A 26,298-nucleotide genomic window follows, 5' to 3' on the forward strand; every position below is an offset into this window, starting at 1 on the left:
CCGGAGGCGCCGTGTCATCAGAGGCGCCGGAGACGCCGCGTCATCAGAGGCGCCGGAGGCGCCGTGTCATCAGAGGCGCCGCGTCATCAGAAGCGCCGGAGGCGCCGTGTCATCAGAGGCGCCGTGAGCGCCGGGAGCGCCGGGTCATCAGAGGCGCCGAGACATCGGAGGCGCCGGGGGCGCCGGGAGCGCCGGGTCATCAGAGACGCCGGGAGCGCCGTGTCATCAGAGGCGCCGAGACATCGGAGGCGCCGCGTCATCAGAAGCGCCGGAGGCGCCGTGTCATCAGAGGCGCCGTGAGCGCCGGGAGCGCCGGGTCATCAGAGGCGCCGAGACATCGGAGGCGCCGGGGGCGCCGGGAGCGCCGGGTCATCAGAGACGCCGGGAGCGCCGTGTCATCAGAGGCGCCGAGACATCGGAGGCGCCGGGGGCGCCGGGAGCGCCGGGTCATCAGAGACGCCGGGAGCGCCGTGTCATCAGAGGCGCCGAGACATCGGAGGCGCCGGGGGCGCCGGAGACATCAGCGTTGACGGTGTTGGAGACCGTGAACGGTCGTATGTCGTGCCATGGGAGGCAGACTCTACGTTGGGAGCCGCCGTGAAGCTCCGCTGAGCGCTGCTGCCGTCAACGTAGGTGGGGGTCGACGAGCACGTTGAGCGAGGTGTGTCCTGGATACTCGCATGAGCTGAAGGATCACAGCGACGAATGACTGCAACATCGGCACTGCCTTGTGAAAGTACAGGGCGTCGTACAATCACGGCAGAAAGGGGCGGCCCCGGCCAGATTTGTTCCCGCGGCAACAAGTGCAGCGAGGCAGAAAATCTGGAATTTAAGCAAAACATAACTATGTGGCAAAGCCACAAAGTGCGGGAAGCATAATGTGTGGCCAATCACAAAGTATGGGAAGCATAAAGTAACTCAAAAACAGTATATTTTATTAAAGTTTATGAGATAAACAAGTACGCTAAAAGGGAGCGAAAAGGCAAAGCCTTAAGCAAACACGTAACCATGTGGCAAAACCACAGAGTACGGGAGACATAATGTAACTCATAAACTTCGTATTATATTGAAGTTTATGAGAAGAAACAATTACGCTTAGGGGTAGCGAAAAGGCAAGGCTTTAAGCACACCAAAACAACATACATAAATGTAATGTATTACCCAAGCCAAAGAGAGAATTCAAAACGCAGATCACGACATTACGTGGCCACGTGGTGAATGGCCAAAATGGCGGGAAAGAAAACAAAATGGCGGGAACAACATTGCGCCCGTAATTTACTGTGACGTGAGCCACAGACGAGCGATAAACGTTACAATTTACGAATGGGAAGACCCTAAGGTCACGGCCCATAACAGGTAACAATGTAGCAGCATATAATGAATGTAGAAACACGCAAAATATAAAAAACAAATAATAAGCTTTAATTTCCACAAGGGATACAAAGTACGTCCGTCCGTGGAGGTGACAAAGCAGTTATGTCTTTTTGTGTGATGTCATGACTTCAGGGTCACGTGCCGACTGTGAGAGGGCGCTGCCTCCTGGGCTGGTTGGGACAACTTTCTTCAGCAGCTGGATCTCACACAGTTCGTCTCTCTGTCAAACATAGCAGTAAATGCAATACGGAGTAATGCAGGATAAGTTAAAAAATACCTGTATTGAACAAAAGTTTCTGAACGTGACTGACCCAGTTTACTCTTCCTAACTCATCATGTGATTTCAACATGGCATAACAAGCCCTGGGATATCTACCACAATCTAAGGTTAAAAGTTTACACCAATATTTAATAACTTTTGTGAAACACTCAACATATATATAATTTCTTCCACAGTCTCTGAAAACCGCATTGCTGGAAGAATATTAAGATAAACCTATGAATATTTTAAAATACCACTGTTGAACCTTTTCTATTTTATCATTATATTTGAATCCCCAAATCTCGGAACCATATGTCAAAATCGGTAGTATTTTTGTATCGAAAATTACACATGCAACAGATACTATGGAAGTCCCCATATTGTACTGTGGTGCTAAGTGTGGGATCATCTCACTGTTACTGAAAAACATTTACCGTATTCGACGTAATAAGCGCCCAGGGTGCTCTCAAAATTAGAAATAGGGGGCTCTTATTAGAATATAATTTTGGTGAGATTAAAAACGATTGTAAATTTTGTGGTTTATGCTGACAGCCTAATGATATGAAAGAAGAATCTGTGTGTATTATACACGATAGATATATTTTCGAGAATAAAATTGCCCATAGTTAAGGGTGCATATAACAAACGAGTGCATATTATACACGAATAAATAAGTCTTGTGTACATTGATCAATCGCAAAGGGTGCTAACTGGGATTGTTCACTAGCCAATATATTAGCAAATTTCGCCGTGGGCGCTTATTATGTCGAATACGGTAACTTGTTAACACTGTTACTTTGCAAAACATTGATGTCCAGGGCAGTCTTCAATAGGTGATACACTGGTAACCTCCATGTTAATCTCGATCTTGCAATCATATAAACCTCCTAACATTATATATTTGGTTGTTTTAGTTGTTTTGTTTGTTTGTTAAACATCACACTCAACAATATTCCAGCTTCAAGACGGCAGTCTGTAAATAGGTAAATCTAGACCAGACAACCCAGTGATTGATATTATGAACAACAATCCACAAGTGACATTGCATGCTTGTCGTAAAAGGCGACTAACGGGATTGGGTGGTCAGTCTGGCTGACTTGGTTGAAGCATGGCATCGTATCTTAATAGTGTAGATCGATGCTCATGACATCAATCACTGTTCCAGACTCGATTATTTACAGACCGCTGTCATATAGCTGGAATATTGCTGAGTGCTGCGTTAAACAAACAAAGAAACAAAATGAGTGACATTGAGACATTTGTATAAGTAGGGCAATGAGTAAGTTCTGATCAGAATCATAAAATCTAAGATAGTAAACAAACAAAATGGTGTTTAAAAATCTTGAATCAAACTAGAACTGCCAATTAGCCTTCAAGTCAGGCTACCATTATGCGTCCTCATGTCGATGAGATGGTAAGCTGCCCGCGCTGCATTGAGAGCTCCCTCGACCACAGTGACTGGGTTGCCGACGAAGGTGTAGACCGTACGGTTGGTGGAGATCCCTGGGTCGACATCCAGCACGCTGCATCCTTCTGTCTGGGCAATAGCAGATGCGATGGCTTCAATAACCTGCAATACAAGACCAATAATAAACACTGTATCACCTGGCTGACCATCTGATTCAATATAGTCAAATCTTACAGAAATCAAGTCATTGAGTGAGTGAGCGAGTCGGGCTTAACGCCGCTTTTAACAGTATTCCAGTTATATCACGGGGTGTCAGCTTAATGTGGGAGGAAAGCCCGAAGTGATGCAGGTCTCAGACCTTTACCACTTCGGTGAAACCCACGAGCACGGGTATGGTGCTTACTTTGAGGCTTGGTTAATGATCAGCCACGAGATTCACCAAAATGTACATGTACAAATATTGAAAATATTACTCTCCATGTGATATCAATCTCATTAAAATCAGATCTTAGTTCTCGCTACCGCTAAACAAAGATCTGAGGACATCCCATTAGGGGTAACGTCAGAATGACCTTTCATCCGACAAATGACAGTGTCGCATACCAGATCATGAAAGTGACAGTCGGAATGTGATTTCTCATCATGCAGCCTCGAAAGCTTTAAAACGGGGTATTCCGAACGATAGTTACAGGCTTAACGACTGAATCTATACAACCTAGACCATATATTAGCCATTCGAGAATGTGCTTTTGTTCAGGTTTCAAATTTTTAAGCGAGAATTTATCAAAATATGTTTCGAAGCGTAGTCGCCAATGTGAAATTAGTGCCGTAAAGCACGAGAAAGCTGCCTTCTGATTGGCTAATGTCGACTTCTTGTCTTCTTGTCAGTAATTCCATTGGTCGGTCAGAGTTCGCGAAAGGTCAGTCTGGTAATGGGATGTCCTCAGATCTTTGTTTAGCGGCAGCGAGAACTAAGATCTGATTTTAATGAGATTGCATGTTATATCCATGACAGATTTTATTACTGAATGGGGAGATAGGGTAGACAGATTGTTTAAGCACAAGTAGCCTTGCAACAGGAAGCCCTTGGTTTATTTCCCCCAATGTGCCATCCGTGCCCCCAAATACATGAGGAGAGGCAGGACAATATAAGTTGTAGCAGGATCACTCGAGGCACAAGGGGTTTAATGCATCCCGCGTTAGGTTTTATACCACGAGCTAGAGGCATAACACACATAAAACCCCATGTACCCCAAGTGATCCTGCAAAAATGAATTTACCTTCCCGACATGTTTTAATGTGACATTGTAAAACAATTAACACAAATTCAAAATTGATTGAAAACAGCTGTTCAATTGAGCTGATCTTAACTTGTTCTAGGTCAGGTGACTTCCACAGACTGGGGAAAAGCATGCAGTTTTTGCATTGAAGCGGGGTATAAGGGATTTATTCTGCCTCTCAGATATCCATGTGCAGCCTGCATTGCTAGTGGCAGGGTATAAGAGATTCATTCCCCAGCTGAGAAATGTATTACCTTCCAAGACAGATAACACAGTATTTTATCAAGATCATGTGGACCAATCAGATCTCATCATTCTGACATGGCGGTATGATTATGAAAGGGAAAACACCCCATGGTGAATGAACAATGCAAACTACCTCATATAACTGGAATATTGATTATGACAGTATTGCAAATCTCTTGGCTTCTGATTGTTTAATAGTTAACAGGTGGCATGCAATAGCTGTCATAAAATGAATGTTTAGAACAACAGATGTCGTATTTAAGTGTATTTAAGTGTATTTATATCTATATTTGTTCTGTTGTAGAGTGTACTACTTGGTTGGTGATGGTTCCAGCAGGGGTAGATTTAACAACACATTTGTATGTAGCCAGCAGGGCTTGCTCCTTTCAAATGTTACTGGCCCTTCTTCAAACTAACTGGCCTACCACTAAATGGTGGAGGTCGCGAAGGGGACGAAACCTGAGGTCGTGTAGCCACCTAGCTGGGTTCTGAAAATTTTGGAAGTCCTCACCTGTAAAACATATTTTTCGCACTCTGAGATTAAATCTTGGCTTCCATTTGCCTCAATCCGTGGTGATTTATGAGCAAATAAAAATGTTTTTTTCACACAACATTTAAAAAATAGCGGTTGTCATTCTACCAAGGTGATCAAATTTTTAAAATTAAACATACCGGTACACAGAGAAGGGGGAAAACTTTGAATAGCCAGACAGGCAATCTAATTTATATTTCAGCAAGCCCTTTGTTATTTTAACCGGCCACAGGCCAGCAGTTGAATTTACCCCTGTACATACCCTATACTGACTTGTGAACTGACAATTGACCCCACGCCACTCTCAGCCTGAGATGACATTACAGAGGACGTGGGTAGATGGAACACGGGAATTTGAAAACAGTTACTCTACTTGAATTTATCTTTATTATCATGATTATTGCTATTTAAAAGGGGGTAGCACTTGATTAACATGATTGATTTGTGTCTTTGTCATTTTCTAAATAATACCGATGATAACAATGAGATAGGATAAATGTACAATGGCATATCTTGTGATTTAAGAAGAAAATTTCAACCATATTGTTCAGGACAAACAAAGTAATTAAAATACACATGGAGCGGAGGTCTGGGAGACTATATGATATAGGCCTGTATTGTAATGGCAGTATCATTTAGGGCTGGGACAAGTCCAAATTTACTACCCGGGTACCCTACCCTCTATTACCTGACCCTACCCGGGTACCCGCTGCAGGTCTCAGGAGATGTCTCAAAATGTCTGATTGGGAATCGTTTTACCACAGCCCTGGTCAAAACTATTTAGATACATGTATCAAACAATCAGATCATGCATACACTAAAGTTAAATGAAGCTTTATCTTTACTCATATACAAGTCAAAAGGAATGTGTGCATCGTCAAAGAAATTGGAACATTAGCAACTTGTAGTGTAACCACTGAGTTTTCGTCATTAAACAATATATCACGTGACTAACCACAGGTCCGGGTAGTCATGTGGGTATCCGGGTCCTACTCAGGACCCATCCGACCCTAGTACCCGAGTTAACTGTCCAAGTCCTAGCACAATGAAAGTGACCCTTGACACAATTCTCATCCCTGAGCAAATACAGTTTGGTCTTAAACATAATAAATATGGTCAAACGTTTAACTATTAACTGTTTAGGTGGCATTCTAGAAGTTGGTGAGTAAATAGAAAAATAGGATATGGATAACAAGTCCAGCTTAATAACGGTGAGTGAGTGAGTGAGTTTGATTTTACGCCGCTTTTAGCAATATTCCAGCAATATCACAGCGTGGGACACCAGAAATAAATGCTGGGACTTGAACAAACACTGGGTCTCGAATAAACGCCAGGTCTCGATTAAACACTGAGTCTCAATTAAACACTTCTTATCAGAACAGATATATGAGTGAGTGAGTGAGTGAGTGAGTGAGTGAGTGAGTGAGTGAGTGAGTATGGTTTTAGGCGGCTTTTAGCAATATTCGAGCAATATCACGGTGGGGGACACCAGAAATGGGCTTCACACATTGTACCCATGTCTGGAATAGAACTTGGGTCTTCGGCGTTAAGAGTGAACGTCTTAACCACAAGGCTACCCAACCGCCCCTTAATAACAGTGAAAGAATCTACATAGTAACATTGTTAAATGAAATAAACCAGAAGTTGTTATCCATAAAGTTGTACCTCTCTTATTTTCTAATTTGACTATTGATGAAAAAAGTAAATAAAGTAAATTTTATTTTATTTTTCAAAATTCAGTGATGCCTTTCATCTGCATCTCACACCAGAGTTTGCACTAAGTGTACCAAGGTTTTGACAAGTAGAGCTGACCCATTTCATCAAGCACTCCAGGCTTGTTTGTGTTCATTAGCATCCATATGTCGTGTCACACACTTGACTTCAAGGTCAACATGATAAGACAACACTGATTTCAAGCTGGCAATTATTCCACAACCTATGACCAGCTGATACAGACTAACCTATAATACGGACAATGTATACTACTTTTAAAAAGTTAAAGAGAACATGATTTTTTCACATGTTTGTTTGTTTTTTGTTTTTTTGTTTAACGCAGCGTTCAGCAATATGCCAGCTACATGACGGCAGTCTGTAAATAATCGAGTCTGGACCAGACAATCCAGTGATTAATATCATGAACATCGAGCCCCGCAATTGGTTGGTTGGTTGGTTTGTTGTTTAACACCACACTCAGCAATATTCCAGCTATATGATGGCGGTTTGTAAATAATCGAGTCTAGACCAGACAATCCAGTGATTGACATCATGAGTATTAAGACTCAATTGGGATATGATGACATGCATCAACTAAGTCAGCGACCCTGACCACCCGATCCCGTTAGTCTTCTCTTACAACTAGCAAACTCACATTTTAGGGCAAAAGCATGGGTTGCTGAAGACCTAAATATGGAAATGTTTGTTTTGTTTGTTTGTTGTTTAACGGCGCACTCAGCAATATTCCAGCTATATGACAGCAGTCTGTAAATAATCGAGTCTGAACCAGACAATCCAGTGATTGATATAATGAGCATCGATCAGAATATGATGACATGCATCAACCAAGTCAGCAAGCCTGACCACCTGATCCTGTTAGTCGCCTCTTACGACAAGCATAGTCGCCTTTTACAGCAAGCATGGAGTGCTGAACATTACAGTCTGAGTGTAAGTTCAGTTGAATCTATACATGTCTCAAGGTGTGGCCTTTAAACATACATCCTCACATACTGAGTGCCTTGTTCACAGGGGAACCATGTTATGGTTAAAGAGCCATGTTGAATCATAAATAACCTTCCACAATAGAAACCCGATTCTTGGTAAATGGGCCATTTACTCTGGCAAGGAATATAATCCAAAAGGTTTCCGGAGACAAGGAATCTGAATAAGTGCCATCCCACTATCTATCACTATCATCAGGCCTGTCTATCATTTGGTTTTATTATTTCATAAAAGATTCTTTTATTTGCATATTTTACCCATGAAGATCCGGGTTAAAATAGGTTTACACCAACCCATGCATGCCATAAAACGCGACTATGCTTGTCGTAAGAGGTGACTAACGGGATCGGGTGGTCAGGCTCCCTGACTTGGTTGAATAACGTCAGCATTATCTGAAGATGATTTGGTTGGTTGGTTTGTTGTTTAACGCCGCACTCAGCAATATCCACGCTATATGACGGCGGTCTGTAAATAATCGAGTCTGGACCAGACAATCCAGTGATTGATATCATGAGCATCGATCCACGCAATTGAGATCGATGACATGCATCAACCAAGTCAGCGAGCCTGACCACCCGATCCCGTTAGTCACCTTTTACGACAAGCATAGTCCCCTTTTATGGCAAGCATGGGTTGCTGAAGACCTATTCTATCCCGGAATCTTCACGGGTCTATCTGAAGATGAGATAGATGAGGAAGGAGGAAGCATACACTCTAGAACGTTGTGTTCCTCACAATAAAGATGTTGACATCCATAAATGCTCTCTCTTATGTCTATCACTTCTAAATGCCATTCAAAAACCTACCATTTATCTTGTAAACTAATATTATGTTAGGATTGAGTTATACTGCATGCATTCAGTCTGTAGTTTCAGCCCTCTAAGTAGCAACCACTTTGGTGGCCAGATGCTACTCAGATCTATGACTGGCGACCTAATATCATCTTCTGCTCGCCACTTGGCTACCTAAAAGTAAACATAACTGGTGATAATATCTGTTTAAGATATCTGTTAGCTCCTAAAAACTAACTCAAATAATCATGTTAGGAGCCGCTTGACTCCTGCGCAAAAAAACGAACTTAGAGGTCTGAGTTTTCCTGAATATATTTGATATTGATAATTACAAAAAAATACAAAACATGTTACCAAGGTTACAAAACAAGGTCATATTAAAAAACTGAGGACACAGATAATACGATTAGGAACAATATTTCAGTCAGTTATCAGAGATCTATCTAGACCTGTTCAGAGGCCGATATTCGGTCAAATGTCATGAAAAATTCCCAAATCAGAACTAAACATTACTAGTTCATGCTATTAGGGACTGGTAATTTATGATAAGGAGGGGTGTCATGAAAAAAATGATAAATATATGAGGAGGGGGACGAAAATATGTTCCATAAAATGGGGTAAGGCAAAACATGATGCAGTCCTAGGTGCAACCAATCCCATCCATCCCCCAATAATAAATTTCATGTCCCTACTGTCAATTCATATATAAAATTATTATCACAAGATCCAAATCCAGCTATCTGAATGGCCAGTTGCAGTTTTATAAAACCATGGGCTTGTCAGTCTGTACGACATCATGTCATCATTGTGTCTGTCACTTGCTTATGTCAAAATTGACCCTGTTCATACTTTGAGGTACTACACTAGGGGTCTGGTTGCGGTGACAGACAGCACACAAATAATTCACTGTAAATAAGGCCTAACATTTTTTATTGTTCGTTTCACAGGCCAGCCGCCCCTACAGAAAAGTGGCCGGTCCAGAAAAAAATTAAACATGAAAATATTTATTTATATTATGTTTACCCCTAGTAGTATAGACCCTCTCATACAATATAAAATCTTATATATAAATTCAATGTCGACATCACTATCAGTGACCCAAGAAGCTAACTGCAGCTTTAACTCCACAGCAGATAACCTTCAAATAATTTTTTTTTAAATAAATAAACAAACAAACAAACAAACAAACAAACAAACAAACAAACAAACAAATAAATAAATAAATGACACAGCTATTTATTTTTATTTCGACATAACATTAAAAAACTGTAGCCTAAACTATTCATGACTTTGGTCTCATGGTGTACAAGCCCATTAACCTCAATACAATCCTGCACACCAAACAACTGACTGAGTAACTCATTGAATAATATTTACTTAAACATTGCTGAAAGAATTTATAAGCAGCGTGAGTGTCAGGAATTTTTCATGACTCATGGTAACAGATATTAAATCACAGAACAGTTTATCACATATTACCCTTGCAGGGCTTTCTCTAAATGAAACCGATATGTGGTCCAAAGTCTGCAACAAATGTCAATAAAAATTACCAAATTCTAGGGCTGTGTATTCACTTGGATATTGCACAGCAATAGATTGCCACACTTTAACCTGTATTCCGATACGTATTGCAATATATTGCCAATTTACATTTTCATGAGTTAATCAGAGTTATACCCTGTATTAATGTCAGATACCATCAAGCTCCTTCCCAGCGTGTGACACCTTCATATACTCTCAGTATAGAGAGCTCCCTCCGAGAACGGGTTATCGCTACGAGGAGCTTGATAGTCGCGATGTGTACACGCTAATTGATAAAAAGATCGTCAGAGGCAAGTTGTATCAGAAAGATACTATTTTCCATCTCCATATTGATTAGGAACACATAAATATACTTATTTATATTTACCCTATATATTGCTACATTTACAAACGTATTGCAATATGTATTGCTGAAGATTTGCATCACAATATACCGGTGTACCGGTAATACTGCACACCCTTTCCAAACTCATGTTAATAACTACTTTTATGGCTCTGTATTTCACTGATAACAGGACAAATATACAGGAAGTGGTTTTAATTCTTAGCTTTACATTATTGCATTAAATGCAATCTCAAAATATAATGTTAAAATATCTCTGGATACAAGAAAATATGAATGTAAAAAATATTCTAATTTTGAACAAAGAACATTTTTTTGCTAATTTGCCTGCCAGGGGCAGATAGGTTACAATCTTGGATAAATCCCCGCCTTGCTGATCCAAGAAAGATTATAAGAAATATGGGTTACTTGAGTGTCATCTAATGACCACCAACCGCTCTCTCAGCCCTGTAGAAGTAGTTTCAAAACTGCAATTATAGATAATGTGGTAAGTTTGAGATATTTGTACTGAAACTCCCAAAGGACTTCCAGCTGGTTGCAGATACTAGCTGTGGAGTTTGAGATAAACTGTCTCTCTATAGACAGACACAGATGCAGTGAAGACCAGGGGGTTTATACATGCTGGAACACCAACATGGTGCGGAGGATATTACCATATTTCCTCCAGTAAACGCTTGGACTCAAATAAACGCAAGACTGAAATAAACGCTGCGACTCAAACATAAACACTGGGTCTCAGATAAACACTGGGTCCTCAATTAAACACCAGGACGTGAATAAATGCTGGGACTTGAACAAACACTGGGTCTCGAATTAACGTCAGGTCTCGATTAAACGGTGAGTCTCAATTAAACGATTCTTATCAGAACAGATATATGAGTGAGTGAGTATGGTTTTACGCTGCTTTTAGCAATATTCCAGCAATATCATGGTGGGGGACACCAGAAATGGGCTTCGCACATTGTACCCATGTCGGGAATCGAACCTGGGTCTTTGGCACCTTGAGCCAATGCTTTAACTACTAGGCTACCCGACCGCCCCTACAGATACACGTATACAATTTGTCCCAAATTTTTTCTTGTTATCATTCAAAGTCATGTTTAGTATGTTTAAAAAATTCGTGGGGTTTAGATGTGTGCGTTGGGGGGGGGGGTGCTCGTGGGTCATACTTTACCCATGGCCTAGAACAAATACGGGTCTCGAATAAACGCCAGGCCTCAATGAAACGCTGAGTTACAATTAAACAATTTAGAACAAATATATGAGATAAATCAAATTTGCAATTGAGTCATTCCATCATCCATACACACACACTCCCAAAGGGACTCACAGTATACTGCATGAGTCCACTCGTAATGTATGGGAGTATGGGACAAGCTATTTTGCATTTGTTAAAACCCTGCTACTATTAGTACTATACTAACCCATTCAGCTCTTTTGACATCTACGACATTAGATATTTTCTTTTAGCATATGGATTAATATTAACCTGGATTCCAACTACTCAAAAAATGTGTCAATGGTAGCCCTGACATGACCTGTAATAGGATGTCCTCAAATCTTCATTTAGATGTAGCATGTGTAGCGTGAATAAGATTTTAATGAAATTGATTAGCAGGTTAAGTAGTTTCAGGAATTTTAATGAGATTCCAGTCAAATGAGTCGGCAATCAAACACTGTATCATTCTCCTGTTTTGCTGCAAATATGTGCAAGTGAAAACAAAGATGACGGAATCTGATGAAACCAGCATCAAACCATCGACTACCAACACTCTACTCAATGTCCAGCAGAACTTGTTTGGCTTTTATTCATGAATTCATTAATTCATTAATTTTGAGCCAAATTTGTTGCAAACCATCTAATCCCGAGGCCAAGAGGTCTATTATCATGCTTTAGTATGTCAACTGTCCTGGTCAATGGAAATCATGATCATTGATTAATTGGAGATGAATGATAGATGACTGACAAATCAGAGCCTTATTGCTCTAACTGATTTCTCTCCAATTTGTAGGGCTGGGACGATACACCAACTGTGGGATCCGATATGCATCACGATACCTTACTCACGATCCAATACGTATCACGATACTTGCGTGAGCACTTATCTGTGGTCTTTAAGCCATCTTTTTCATAGACAGGATGGCCAAATATCTGGCACACTGATGATTTACAGTTGGTAGACTGAAGTATGGCACACAACGGATTTAAGTATTTACGTTTTTCACTACTCACTTTCACAACTAATTAGTGTTTAGAATAACAGTTATTAAAGCAAACATTTAAGGTAATGTACTTAGTGTACGACTGTGATTGATACTTGTATCGAGAAGTAAAAAATCACGATCAACCGATGCATCTGTAAATCAATCGTCCCACAATGCTTACCGGTACTTCCGAGGCGAGGGTCATTTCAACTTTATTTGCAGAAATTATTAAACTTTATTCAAGGAAAAGAGATACAAATCATGTTTATGTATGGAAATAGTTATTGGAACAGTTATTTAGGATGAAATGCGAAGTTTTATTGTCAAATGCTGGGCTGGCTATTGGATGCCGGTTGACATCGCCAGTGGAAAAAATGTGAGATCTTCGACTCCGTGTATAAGACGACCCCCCTTCTTAGCCCCCTCATTTTAGGTACGAAAAACTCGCCTTATACACAGCGATATACGGTACCAATTTGCCCCTTAAAACAACATATATTTTGCTAAACAACTGAAAAGGTGTACAAAAATGTCCAAACTCTTCTCTTGTAAGGCAACATTTTTTTTATTTCTTGGTTTACGGATTTCACACTCATTTCAAAAGTGAGGTAGGCCAATTTTAAAAAAAAAAGCCTCTCTGATCTTTTTACTTGAATTTTGTCCTAAAAAGTTAGGTAGGTATGAAAAAAAATATTCTGGAGTAACAAAAGTAAAATAACACAATTTTTCAAGAACATTTTATTATATCCCTGGCACTCAGCTTGTGCACAAATGGCAATAGAACAATATGGGCGATGATTAACTCTTTCAACACCAGCCGACCAGAAGATTACTGCTGTGACACCAAGTTCCCAGAGACTCTTGTGTGATAGATGAAGCCAACATTTATCAAGGAAATGATCTGGTTGTAAAACATCTTTGCTTCTACATGTTTGGCTCTACACTATTTGAAAGGTTTAAATAATCTTATTGATTTTAAATATGAAAGTTATGTGTGTCACATTATTTAAATAATTCATTGACAACTTAATTAAGTTTGTTTTAATATAAAATAAGTTAAACTAACATTCATAATGTCCAGACAGAGACCATGTACCGGTATATGGTCTCTGGTCCAAGTTAAGGACCAAGGAAGCGAAAATTTAACGATTTTCGGCAAATATAAGATTTTATAAAAATCCACTTGCCTATTTCTTTTTTAGTTTCATTGCTTAACCTTTAGCCTGCTGAATTATTTTCACACTTCTTACCCCTGCCTGCTGGATTAATTTTAGCATAAGGCGCTCTAAAGAGGGTGGGTGATTTCAAACAGTCGGTGCCTCATTAAACAAGGGCCTATTGAAGAAATATTTTGCACATTTATTCCTGATAGAAAACTACACAGTACTATATAAAAATATCCCGATGTGTTCAATCATACCAATGCTAAGACCAAAGCGAACACAAAATTTGTAAATTTTCTTGAACTTACCTGAATTGCGTTATTGAAGGTGGTTTGCATTTCATGCTAGGAACCTTTTAATATCGTAACATTTGTGCAAATTGATTTCAATAATCATATCTCCGATATCTTAATTTTAATTGAGTAAAGATTCGGGGTTTTTTTATCAGCAAATAACAGCGCGATGGTAAATTAGGAACCATTTCAGTGAATTTATTATCTAAACGTTAAACAGAAAAATAACTTAATTTTCGAGGTCATCATGTCGATTGCAGAAATACGAATATTCGGGCTAATCTGACGTGTCATGTTGTAAAATTTGCAGGAAACAATTAATGACTTATAAATATTCACTAATCCTAATTTCAAGCGTTTTGGTTGAATATTTACGATATACAAAACTAAACAACCCGTGTCATGATGCTAGCAGACGTCCTAAAATCAAACATGGCGCGCTTCGCTCGACCTCCGCATAACTTATTGCTATTTTAATATCAACAAAGTTTACATTGCCTTTAAAAATATAACTTGGCGAAAGTTGACGATATTCTCAATCGAAGAATGTTTTATTCGTCTTTATTCCAATAAATATGACGAGAGAAAAATGAAAATAAAGATCGTGAATTCTGACAGCACTATTTCAATAAGTGCATAGGTCACCGGATGTGATGTCACAGACAGGGGTAGTCTGCTGATAAGCTTTCGAAACAAAACAATAACAGTAAATTTTGAAATAGTTCGCCTATCACATACAGCAAAAACATAAGTCGATACACAGTATCAGTAATCGCCACTAACATGAAATAAAAATGTGACTTTGATGATATAATTCGCGTATTAGTTAATCCGTTTGACCTTGCATGCTCCCGTGACCCGGAAACGGTAGACGATAAATCAACACGCCACATGCAAGTTTCTCGGTATCTTTCATTTGAACTTCTGTTGATATTTAAGAATCACCATTCAATGTTGTGAATATAAATGGGACATGATTCATATTTCCGCGATGTACACGCTGATAAGTTTCACTACAACAAGTGTATCCCACGTAATACGTCTATGGATATCGTCGATCAGCAAGATCACCCTCTTCAACAGGTGCGCGAAAATGGGATTGACAAAACGTGTTTCAAAATAACATCCCCGGGTGCTGAATATGATAGGGTATATATGAGCAATAAAATGCTACGTACATATTTTCGGTGTTAGTTCAACATCACATTTAGGATAGCTTTCCTTTCGGGAATACATTCATAGATTCTAGCATGATTTTAGAACAGTTACACGAAGGATTTCTAAATTTATTCCAAAAATATGAAGACCACCATGACGGCGTATTGATGATAGATTTGTAATTGTTTAATTATTTACAGCTGTTTACAGGTTTTTAAATTTTAAGTTATATTTAATAGTTATTTTTCCCACAATGATGGTGTGTGGGGACAGTAAATATTAGTCTTTGCATCAGCACAGTGTAACTGATCAAACTTCAATTATTATCTTTAGTTTAAACATATTTATTCAACAATTATTATCTTGCACTCTGAAAATCAACTATGTGAATAAGTAACTCTCTGATGTCATCATTTTAATTTTAGTATTCCATGAATAATGAATAAATCAGATCCTTAACATATACATACTAAACTCATATGGACATTAATCTTGTGCATTATGTGGTTTGTTTCCAAATAAAACAATTCTGAAATAAAATTTAATAGGAATTAATTTAATTTAATTACAGTAACAGTACTTTTAACAGTACATGACATTTTTGTTTGTTTAATCACAAGAACCATGGTGGCACATGAGCTGGTAAGTTTGCCACAGGTTTCTTAGAAAATTCTATCTCAGTCTTCTGGTTGGAATGAAAAGAAACATGCCTGTGTACATGTTTACCCTTGCCAGATGTATTTTTTCCAGTCAGCCAATCCATTACTTTTGTTCACCTTATGTGGTCTATTTTATACATACAGGTACTGCTTCCAACCTGTTTTTTCTGTGTATGCAATCACAGTATCACAACTTCCTCAGCTGGTGTGTATAAAAGTTCCCCTGTCATCATGAAAAAAGAATTATAAAGGAAAGTCATATTTTCATTCAAAAACATATCTGTCTTTCCTTGAATACTCTTTGTCTAAGTGCCAGAAATGTCAGTGTCATAAAAAAATTAAAAACAGATTTTCATAAGGACTTTTCTTAGGTAGACCTAGATCTAAGTCAAACCATGTGACAAGTTAGGTAGAATTATAACCTTATAAGCCCTCATTTCTGAGGTGTCCATATTTTAAACATTTTTAGGACTAAACGTGATCCGTGTAGATCTGCCTGTTTTGTTATGTAAAACAAATTCTTGTCTTAAAAAATGAGAAAAGGAATCATTCAGACAATATTTTTTTATCCCATTCATTCACGAAAATCAGTTGAAATGTAGTGGTGACTTTTGTACCCAAAATTTCTAGTAATTTGTTACCCAAATGGGTATGTGATTTTGTAGATCTACCAAGAATTATTTCAAAGATATACATTAATTTGGTGTCTTAAACTTAACATATCACTTTCCTATCAAAACAATTCATTCTAACTTAGGTTTAACCAACTTAACTGGCCTCTCCTTCAGTGACAAGACGTCAATTTTCTCTCAAAACTAAACAATCAATTTCAAGGATCACAGTCATAATCATATTTGGAACTTGATGAAATATTTTATTGTGTGTTCTGTTCATCTACATGAAAACATAAATATAATTATAGATCTATTTTCTTATTTTCTTAGGTACAAATTCACAAAGTATTTTGGGTACAATTTAATTTGTTTTGGGTACAAAATCACATATATAGGAGCCTAGAATCTATATATATTTACACTAGCCTACCTCGTTGTGTACCAAACTTTTATCGGTTCAGAGGACGGGAGGTTCTCAGAAAGTTTTCAACAACATCTTTAATATTTAAATTGTTCTTTTTGTAATGTTAGATCTATAACAATATTATGTTATTATTATGGCATATCAATACGTTGTATCGCTCTCCGTTGCGTTCGTTTTTAGAAAATATTTTAAAATTAAAATCATCGAGCGTGAAATCCATTACGGTTTCGGATTTAGACTTACACATTTGATGGCGACAATCACGAAGAACTATGAAACAAATAGGAGTAAAGACTGCTCTCCAGATCAATAAATAGTAAAGAGTTGACGAAAAATAGTAAATTATGTATTTTCTTTTGAATTTGAATCTATTTCGGAATTTCTTTATGATAGCTTACCAACTTTTGCATATTTTGCTTCCATGTGTCACATGCGGTACGTGCTTCCGGTTTCAGAAATGATAGCTAAAATTGCAAGTATTTTGATTATTTCTCGTAAAATGCATTATTTTGCTATTGAATGGTTTACCTAGAATTTATATCAGTTCAGATTTTGCGTATCATCCAATATTTGTCATTTTTCGCAGTGTTTGTTGACTTTGTTCAACTCAACAAATCGCGAGTTAGGCCACGCCCAAACGTATCACTGACGTTTTTCGGCTTGTCAATGTGTCCGAAAGTTTATCAAACGAAATCATTTGCAAACTCTTTAAAAATGATTTTTCCGATTTTTTTTTTACAAAGATTTATACATACGTGTCAATAATTCTAGAAAATTAAGTTAGATGTAACAAAATGATTGTAATAGTCTAAAGGGATAACTATGCATGTGGAGTTGTTTGTTTACCGCCGTTGCCATGATCGTACAAGTTCCATCCAATCGATGATGTTACGATTCAGATTGTTTTTGTTTACAATTAGTTACACCGAAAGTTGCTAATTTTTAGAAATGAAGGAACATGAGTGTTTTCCTTTCGTCAGCAACAAAAAATTATGATCGAATAGGAAAAATGATGAAATTATAAAGAAAATATCGGACTGCATGCCGCTCAACGTGAAGTGCCAAAAGTCAACAATGGCCGTTTCTGGTAGTTGTGTGCCGAGAAGTTTGGCCGAAACATTTTTAACTCGCAATATTTTCTTTTTGAGGTAAATAAATGACTGAACGTTTTGATATTGAGCAAGCTGAGGATTTATGCATGTCATACGTAATTTAAATGTTACGCAAAGCCTTCTTGGTAAATAGATATGGCGAGTTTTATTTTGGGGTGTTGTTATGCTATTCGCCTGTCGAATGGGTTCGACATCAGATGCACGGGGATGGACACCTCTGTCGAATGGGTTCGACGTTAGCGTGCAGAGCTTTAAGTGATTGGAAAATTATTTTAAAAAGAATTACAAATAATATCTGTCATCACCCATTTCCCGATAATAGTGGCTTTCTGCTCACTAACATGAGGAAATACCTCCGTTTTCGAAGCTTCCTATGAATAATACGTACGTCGAAGGCTGCCATGTCAGTCTCCATAAAATAACTTACATGGTTTCACCGACATAATGATAATATGGAAGTAACCCTCCATGTAAAACTTGGTTTCTAGTGATGCTTTCTTGCCGAAATCTGCTACAAGGTTCGTGATTGGTAAAATTTAAGCATGTGACCTAAGGCAGCCAATCAAACAGTACGGCACGGTCCTTGTGTATGATAATTTTAAGATTTTGATGAAAGGTTTTGGTTAAATCATGTTATTCTGAATTTTTTAAGCAGGAAATCGCGATCTATATTAAAAATATGGAACTTTGTGGATCTAAAGTGATAGGTTACGAGCTGTGAGAAAGATTTCTTATGCATATATTTTGGCATTAAACATCGTGTACGAGCCAAGAAATAGAGGAGACGAAAGCCGAGATGTCATTTGACACGCGATCGCACGTAAAGATGGAAATAATAACTTAGATGTCAGTTTGGCAACTTTTAAATATGTTTTTGGTGGTTTTATTTATTACTTTGTATAATATATTAAAAGATTTGCTTGAAACGTCTTTATTTTGCTGTTTGACATGTTCGATGAGGACCTGTTGTCGAAGTGTGTGTCAGAGAAATTGTTTTTCAATAACATTGCGGGGAAATAGTGAATAACCTTTTAATCTATTGATAAAAAATGATAAATTGAAATGGAATCCAGACATTGCGAAATGTGATAGATTTAATAAATGAATGATACGACAGGTAGGTTAATAAAATTATATACTATTTTGAAGTGACTTGGTCGGTCTACCTGGCTGCGGTGTCTGGTTACTCATGGCTTCTTGGCTGGTGTACCGGCCAACAGTGTTTTAAACTGGTCACCACTGCATTGACAAGCTTTGATGGATTCCAGCGAGAAGTATCAGAAATATCAGAGTGACTTCCCTTTCGTTTACACTCTCGAAGCAAATGAAATCTTTTCTTTTTTGGGGGAACTATTTATGCATTTTTTAAAGTATAGACTGAGTGAGTGAGTTGGGTTGGGTTTAACGCCGCTTTTAACAGTATTCCAGTTATATCACGGCGTGTCAGCTTAATGTGGGAGGAAAGCCCGAAGTGATGCAGGTCTCAGACGTTTACCACTTCGGTGAAACCCATGAGCACAGGTATGGTGCTGACAAACCTAGAAACATAATCGGGACGAACCGGGATTCGAACCCACAATCATAGGTTTCTGGCATGCCCAAGGGACGCAACTCTGCACAGTGAATCGCGGTGCCTTAGACGACTGGGCCACCCTTGCCCCCTTTAAGTAAAGATGAGCGGTAATAAAAAAAGGAGTGATTTATTTATTATTTTTTTTCAACATTTGGACTTTGAAAGAGTGGCGCATCCATAAACCTAGTAATGAAAAAAATGTCGCCTAATATGCATTGTCAAAACCAGATGACTCCAAACCAACTGATTGATATTTAAGATGTCTCATGACTTTGATAAAAATTTTAACAGATCATCCCTGCCATAGAAGTGTTCCTGCTGGCTTCTAAAAATTAACAGTCACCCCTCAATTTTTGTAAGTCCCAACTTTGAACAAAATAAAATAACATGAAAATTACCTGGTTTTAATTCTTTCAACATCATGTTCAGTGCACTGTATGTTCATGGCTAACATGCAATGATGTCATCTCTGAAGTAACTTAGTTAGATCTACACGTCATTCACACAAAGTTCAGTCACAATTTTCTCTTATTTCCCTGGAATATTTCACTTTCATTTGAGACTAAGTCGCTACAAATAAATGGATATTCAACCTCAAAGAAAAGCACTGAAAATAGACAATGGGACTTTATTTGCAGGGCCACAGGGACTGGCAGTCCCATGAATTACCAGTCGAAGCCAAATTTTACCAGTAAAAAAATGGTAATTACCGGTAAAAAGGAACACTGCATAGTGACAAAACAGGATAATGAGGTCACTTCACAGACACCTCAAAGTCACAATGGTAAATGTGTGATGGCACAAATCAACAATAAAGGTATGTTTATACAGACGGATTGTTTCCTTACACATGTCTATACAATCCATTAATTAACATGGTCCAATTAGAGCAGCAGCTACTAGCATGACTAGTAGCCTTCAGGCTAATTAACAACTAAGCTCATATCTGAGTAGGAAAATGGTAAGCTAATTCCATCATCAAGCAGAACTACACATCCAATGTGAATTGGCAGCATTAGCAGACATTATGCATGTTATGAACTTAAGTGAAATTTGGTTACCGTGGATACTGGAAATTGAAGAACAATACATAGTTAATGCAAATGGAAAATCAAGAACAATGCAGACAAATCATTTAATAGTTTGAAACCTGTTTTCTCCGGATACGTATAAATTATTCGAAAAAAAGGAAGTTTTTATTGTTTTCAAAAGTAAATTTATTACCATAAAATGTATGTTTTGGAGGGAGTAATATATTTGCAACAGTTTCTTGGAAGTGCACTCTGAATATATTAAGCATGTTGGAATATCCGTAGAATGCACCGCATTCACAACACCTTATCATTTCTTATCTAGATATAGCTCTGAATTAGATATGTCAGTCTGACAAACTTAGAAACTGCAAACAAGTTGTATCATGAACTGCCAAGTTGCAATCAGTTTCGACATTTTTAACTAAAACAAGAAAAAAAGGGTAACTGTAAATTATAAGAGTGATGTAACACAAAATTATGTTTATCGATCAAATTCGAATAGATCAATAGCCTAATCGGTGACCATAGTGATATTTTGTTGACAGTGCGGTAGGGGCCTCTAACAATGTCATTTTTGGGTAATCAAACGAGTCATAAGTCTATCACTAGTATCACATGTATTTTAGATAGGACTACAAGGCAGGCATGCCTAAGGTATTTGTGCAGGATGGGGGAGTGAAAATAGAAAAGTTAAATTTGGTTTGTTTTGATGGGTGGATTATTGACGACTTAGTCATCAAAAAAGAATTTCCTACCTCTTTGCTTCTCCCTTCCGAGAAATTCGGCACACACTCGATAATTCTAGGCATTGTGTATTCCCTGCACCAGTTGTTCACCTCAGCTACCTCTGCGATCCAATGTTGAAAATAATTTTGACTGCAGATATAAGTTCTGTGGCCGACTTCCCATGTAGACGATATGCGTAACTCGTCATCACGCTTTGCGCTTGTAACTGGGCGATTTGTGACGTTGCAGTTTATGTGCTTGACGTAGTTGTTATCGGCCATGTTGCTTGTTTTCATGCCGGATGGGACTCCGAAAACAGGAATAATAATCTAAAAGTATGTCAATCAGGCCGTTATTTTCGTGCAAGATGCAGCATTGTTTAATCGCGATTTTATTACGAATTAATGCGGTTATTATGTTCTTGAATTAAGCTCCTGTTGTGCATGTACACACCTGTCAAAATGCTTGCCTGTTGCTCGCAGGTGCTTGTTTGGAAATGCATATCTGTATAATTAAGCGTTCGGGCGTTATTATGCGCGCTTGTTAAGTTCTTTTTTGAAAAACATCTGCACAGACATTAGATTTGTGTTTTGTCGTTTTGTGTGTAAGGAGGCTGTACACTGTCATTGCATCTTATGGTCTGTAAAGTGCACAGATTTGAATAAATTGCCAAATAAATAGTTCAAACTTGTGGAAGAACGCTGATCATAATTTTTACTATTTTTCATTATATTTATGTTACACATCTGTCAATATCATGATACTTTACAGTATTTTATCGTTTAATCATTATATTGTTAAAACACTCTTTGAGTATTACTATTTGATCGATTGGGTAAAAGAAGACCGCTGCAGACTACTTCAACTTCAAGAAACAGTCAAATATTTAATATTTTGTAGCTTGGCTTGTTACAAATCTGGCAAATATGAGAGAGTGTAGCCACTGAGCCTAGATAGAGATCTTTCAGATACAGCCCAACATATCTTCTCCTTTTCAATTTATTATTCACAAGTATTCTGGCCATCATCCAGTTATCACCATTTTTATCATGTTATATTCTGTGTATAAAGTTCGACTGTGCCTATAACTTTCATTTTTGTAAAATTGTAAGCAAATACGCTTACATCTGTCCGTGGAAAACGATTGAGTAGATTTCTGTTATAACACGACATTGACTAACTGTACCAATTATCGCCATAGCACATGCCATGTGATCACATGCACCGTTTCAGTTTTACAAATTACGTTTCTTTTTTACTATCTCTGGTATCACACTCAATTATGTTAATAATAAGAAATGCTTTTGTCAATTTGTCATCTGCCAACTGATGTAAGCCAATATTCCCAAAATATGAACTGCACATGCTGATCCATAACACTATTTACTATGGATTACACGATATATCCCGGCTATGCATTTTTTTTAAAATTGCTAATTTATGTTTTGGAATTTTATTTTTGGGAAGATGTGACAGCCAGATTGAAGCCAATGACAGAACTGTGTGTGCATGATCATGGTGCTAGAATTTTGATCAATGTGAATTAGTCACATGAAACCACCCGCATCTTTAGCTAAAATTGTATTTGAGCGATGTGCTTATATGATCGTTTTTTAAATATTTCCAAACAAGAGTCAGTTTTGTTCTTAATTTTCAGATAATTATTTCTCTCTTCTTAAATAAACGAAAAAAGGTAAAAAGATATGCAATCACATGCACTCTATAATGGGGTGGGGGTGGCGGGGGAGGGGTTGGCGATAATTGTTCCTCCCAGATAACCATTGATAACTGGTCGTGTGACTTTCTCAGAAATATTACCATAGAAGTGACCCAAGAAGATCAGGTTTAGACGCTTGCCATGCTTGCCGTAAGAGGCGACTATGCTTGTCGTCAGAGGCCACTAACGGGATCGGGTAGTCAGGTTCACTGACTTGGTTGGGGCATATCATGGTATTCCAATTGCGTGGATCAGCATGATCAATGCTCATGATCTCAGTCACTGGATTGTCTGATCCAGACTCAATTATTTAGCTGGAATATTGCTGGGTGCGGCATAAAGCGGCAAACAAACAAACAAAACTATGTAACAAACTTTTATGTGTTATCATGGTAATAATAAGATGAATCTTTCCTGACACATATATTACATATCAATTTTGCAGTTGTGTTCATTAAATGACGAATTCAGCATGGTCCGCACGGTGAAGAGACGGCAATCAACAGTGCGATGTTCCCAGCAGCTGCTGACGGCTGTGGCATATATTCGCCAACAGAAACAGATCCCCAACATAGACCGTCTAACTCGCTACATGCAGAGGGAAAATGACATGCAGTATGGGGAGACCGTTCAGCAACTCAGCTATGTGGTCAAAGATGGCCTCTTGCTGTCGTATACAGCAGTTGGTTGTAAAGGATCCAAAACAGGGCTGGAACAAGAAGGGTTTAGAATTCCAACAGATGATGACCAAGAAGAGGTTAAAAGTTGTTTTTGTTCATTTCTTATAACATTTTGAAGATAAGAAATAACGTTTTAATGTTACTGTTGACACTTACAAATATTGTGTTGCTACATATTGCCCTAGAGCCAGGGTTGTTCTCTCCAGAAATATATCGTCGGATCATAGGTTTTCAGACATATGTTTTCGAACAGCCATGTTTATCTCGATTACTCGCTGTAACAGGGAGTGAAGCATCACACAGACATTTTGAATACTCAGATGATGTCTTGTTTTTGAGAGAAAGTTGTATTTTATCATGTTTATAAGTGAATGAGATGTTTTACAGTTGTTCATGGATATAGAGGTTATCACGTGAGTGTGTTTGGGGATGGTAAATATCCCGTATTAGGAATAAACATTGTATTTAGCAAGCCTTGGCCAAATCCAACGTTTTTGATTTGTGGAAAAGGTTCCAAGCCGCAGAGGTCTACAAGCACAGACATGGCTACAGATCCCGCGTGGCTAGGACTAGTGCCCTAGCAAAATTGTTTCACAATTTATGTGTCCAAAGTTGCCCAAACTTGTAAAATGCCTTAGCTACGTCACAGATAGACACTGATTTTCAGTATCATTAGTCTGTTCTTTTATCTGCAATTATCCCAGTAGTTTCTCCAGATTGCAATGGTTAATTCTGACTCGATCGCCAAATGACAAGGGCAATGACATGTTTGTAAACAGTGAAAATAGTCCCTACTTGACCTTTGATATTTGCATCTCTATCTGCATATGACCCCATCAGATGTCGTTTTTATCCTTTGGCTTTATCCTGCAGAGAAACCTACCCATTATATGATGAATTCTTTTATCCTGTTTAAATCAGGCCATCATTAGAAATACCTTTGTTTCGCACAATGCAATACAGGCACATGAAGTTTGGTAGTAGGGATTTTATTATGTTTAATTTTGTTATTTTTCATCCCACCATTAAGCGATTACTGACGGGCAGACAGATGTGCTGATTTAGGGGCCATATGTTCATGATGTAAACTTATTCACATGTTTAAAAAGTTCATGCTGTCAATATGGTGAAAAAACCTTTTCAAATCTGAACTATTTTGCAAGGTCAGGCATTTTACACGACATGTCAAGAACAAAGGCTTTGTTTTTTATTTTGCCTCATTATCAAATTTTTATTGAAGACAAGTCTTTTTAAATCTTAAAGAGAGCTGCATTGACTGTTTCAGGAAAATGATCATGATTGGTACTGCTTTGAGTGTCACCAGCCAGGAGAGGTGGTGATGTGTACAGACTGCTGGAGGGTGTTCCATCCCATCTGTACAAGGGAGGATGCATCAGGCTCCAAATTCTGCTGCTCAGTCTGCAAGGTGAGTGTAGCAATGTCACGGGAGGCTTTATTAAGGGTCTTGTAGACCACACCAAGTGTTATTTATTGCTTTTCACAGTCCATAACCACACAGGAGTAGATTGGTCTTCCACAATAACCCAGTGTTCCTTAGCTTTATTGATCAAGTTGATAATAATGATCATTATATATTTCTGGTATCAACGTGATCAAAGTTTTTGTATTTCTTGATTGCAAAATTGTAATTTGAGTCGAACTGAATTGATGTTCTTATCTTTGATAAGATACTTCATGGTTTGTATGTGTTTTACTTATCCTGCATTACTCCTTAATGCACCTACTACCTACCTTACGACAAAAAAGACTGCTTAGCGATGGTCCTGGGTGAGAAAAAAGTGTTGTTTCCATCTCAAGTATGCTTTTTGCAGGACCCATCGCCACTGTCATGTGACAGATCGTGATGTCACAACCAATTTACATTCCTGCTCGTCATCCTACAGGGAAGTTCTGCTTCGTTTTGCTCCTCAAACTTTGGCTAAATTTGGTGGTTAGCTTTCTGCTACCACACAAAGTTTCGTCTGCGATGAGTGATGTATTCCTTTTCATATTATGTTCACTTTAACGTGTGTTAATATGCAGCTATTTTCCACGTAAAAAAAACCTTGTCTCTTTCCCCGTCAGCTAGCTCGTTTCCACCATTTTGAATTTGCGTTACATTGTTTACCTCTGTGCAAGGTAGTCATTATTGTTTGCAATTCTCAGCTAGGTATTAGCATTTCATGTATATTTATATACCTTTAGCCTTTGGCGTCATAGCGTTTCACGCTTGTATTTTGATACACTTTAAAAGCTTGTAAATTTTTATCGATTGGAAACTTTGTGTTTATCATCGCTTGCCATATCGTGTTTACGCCTGCCGTACACCAGATGCCAGCTACGCTAGATGTGCGCTCCACAACGATTATTACACCATCAGTATGTACAAGTCTACTTCAACTACAACTTCAAGTTTTGCGTAACTTATGCTTACACGGTGCACTAAT

General features: G+C 38.3%; 2 protein-coding genes across 6 annotated transcripts in view; one reads left to right on the forward strand and one right to left on the reverse strand.

Annotated features, from left to right (window-relative positions):
• The window catches only part of LOC124144311 (formimidoyltransferase-cyclodeaminase-like), a 44,866-nt gene extending 23,211 nt beyond the window's left edge, over nt 1-21,655 (reverse strand). The window contains exons 1-2 of the mRNA XM_046513653.2: nt 21,484-21,655; nt 3,023-3,206 (exon numbers count right to left, since the gene is read on the reverse strand). Coding sequence (XP_046369609.2) covers nt 3,023-3,206; nt 21,484-21,537 — 238 coding nt within the window. The 5' untranslated portion in view covers nt 21,538-21,655. The remainder of the gene's footprint in view (nt 1-3,022; nt 3,207-21,483) is intronic.
• A 49-nt stretch (nt 21,656-21,704) lies between these two features.
• Nucleotides 21,705-26,298, forward strand: part of LOC124144312 (zinc finger MYND domain-containing protein 11-like) — a 42,498-nt gene continuing 37,904 nt past the window's right edge. For all 5 annotated transcript variants that reach the window (XM_046513654.2, XM_046513656.2, XM_046513657.2 and 2 more), the window contains exons 1-3: nt 21,705-21,789; nt 23,617-23,928; nt 25,137-25,277. In XM_046513654.2, coding sequence (XP_046369610.1) covers nt 23,644-23,928; nt 25,137-25,277 — 426 coding nt within the window. In that variant the 5' untranslated portion in view covers nt 21,705-21,789; nt 23,617-23,643. The remainder of the gene's footprint in view (nt 21,790-23,616; nt 23,929-25,136; nt 25,278-26,298) is intronic.

This window comes from Haliotis rufescens, unplaced genomic scaffold (assembly GCF_023055435.1).
Source record: "Haliotis rufescens isolate VD_foot unplaced genomic scaffold, xgHalRufe1.0.p SCAF_37, whole genome shotgun sequence".
Taxonomy (NCBI): domain Eukaryota; kingdom Metazoa; phylum Mollusca; class Gastropoda; order Lepetellida; family Haliotidae; genus Haliotis; species Haliotis rufescens.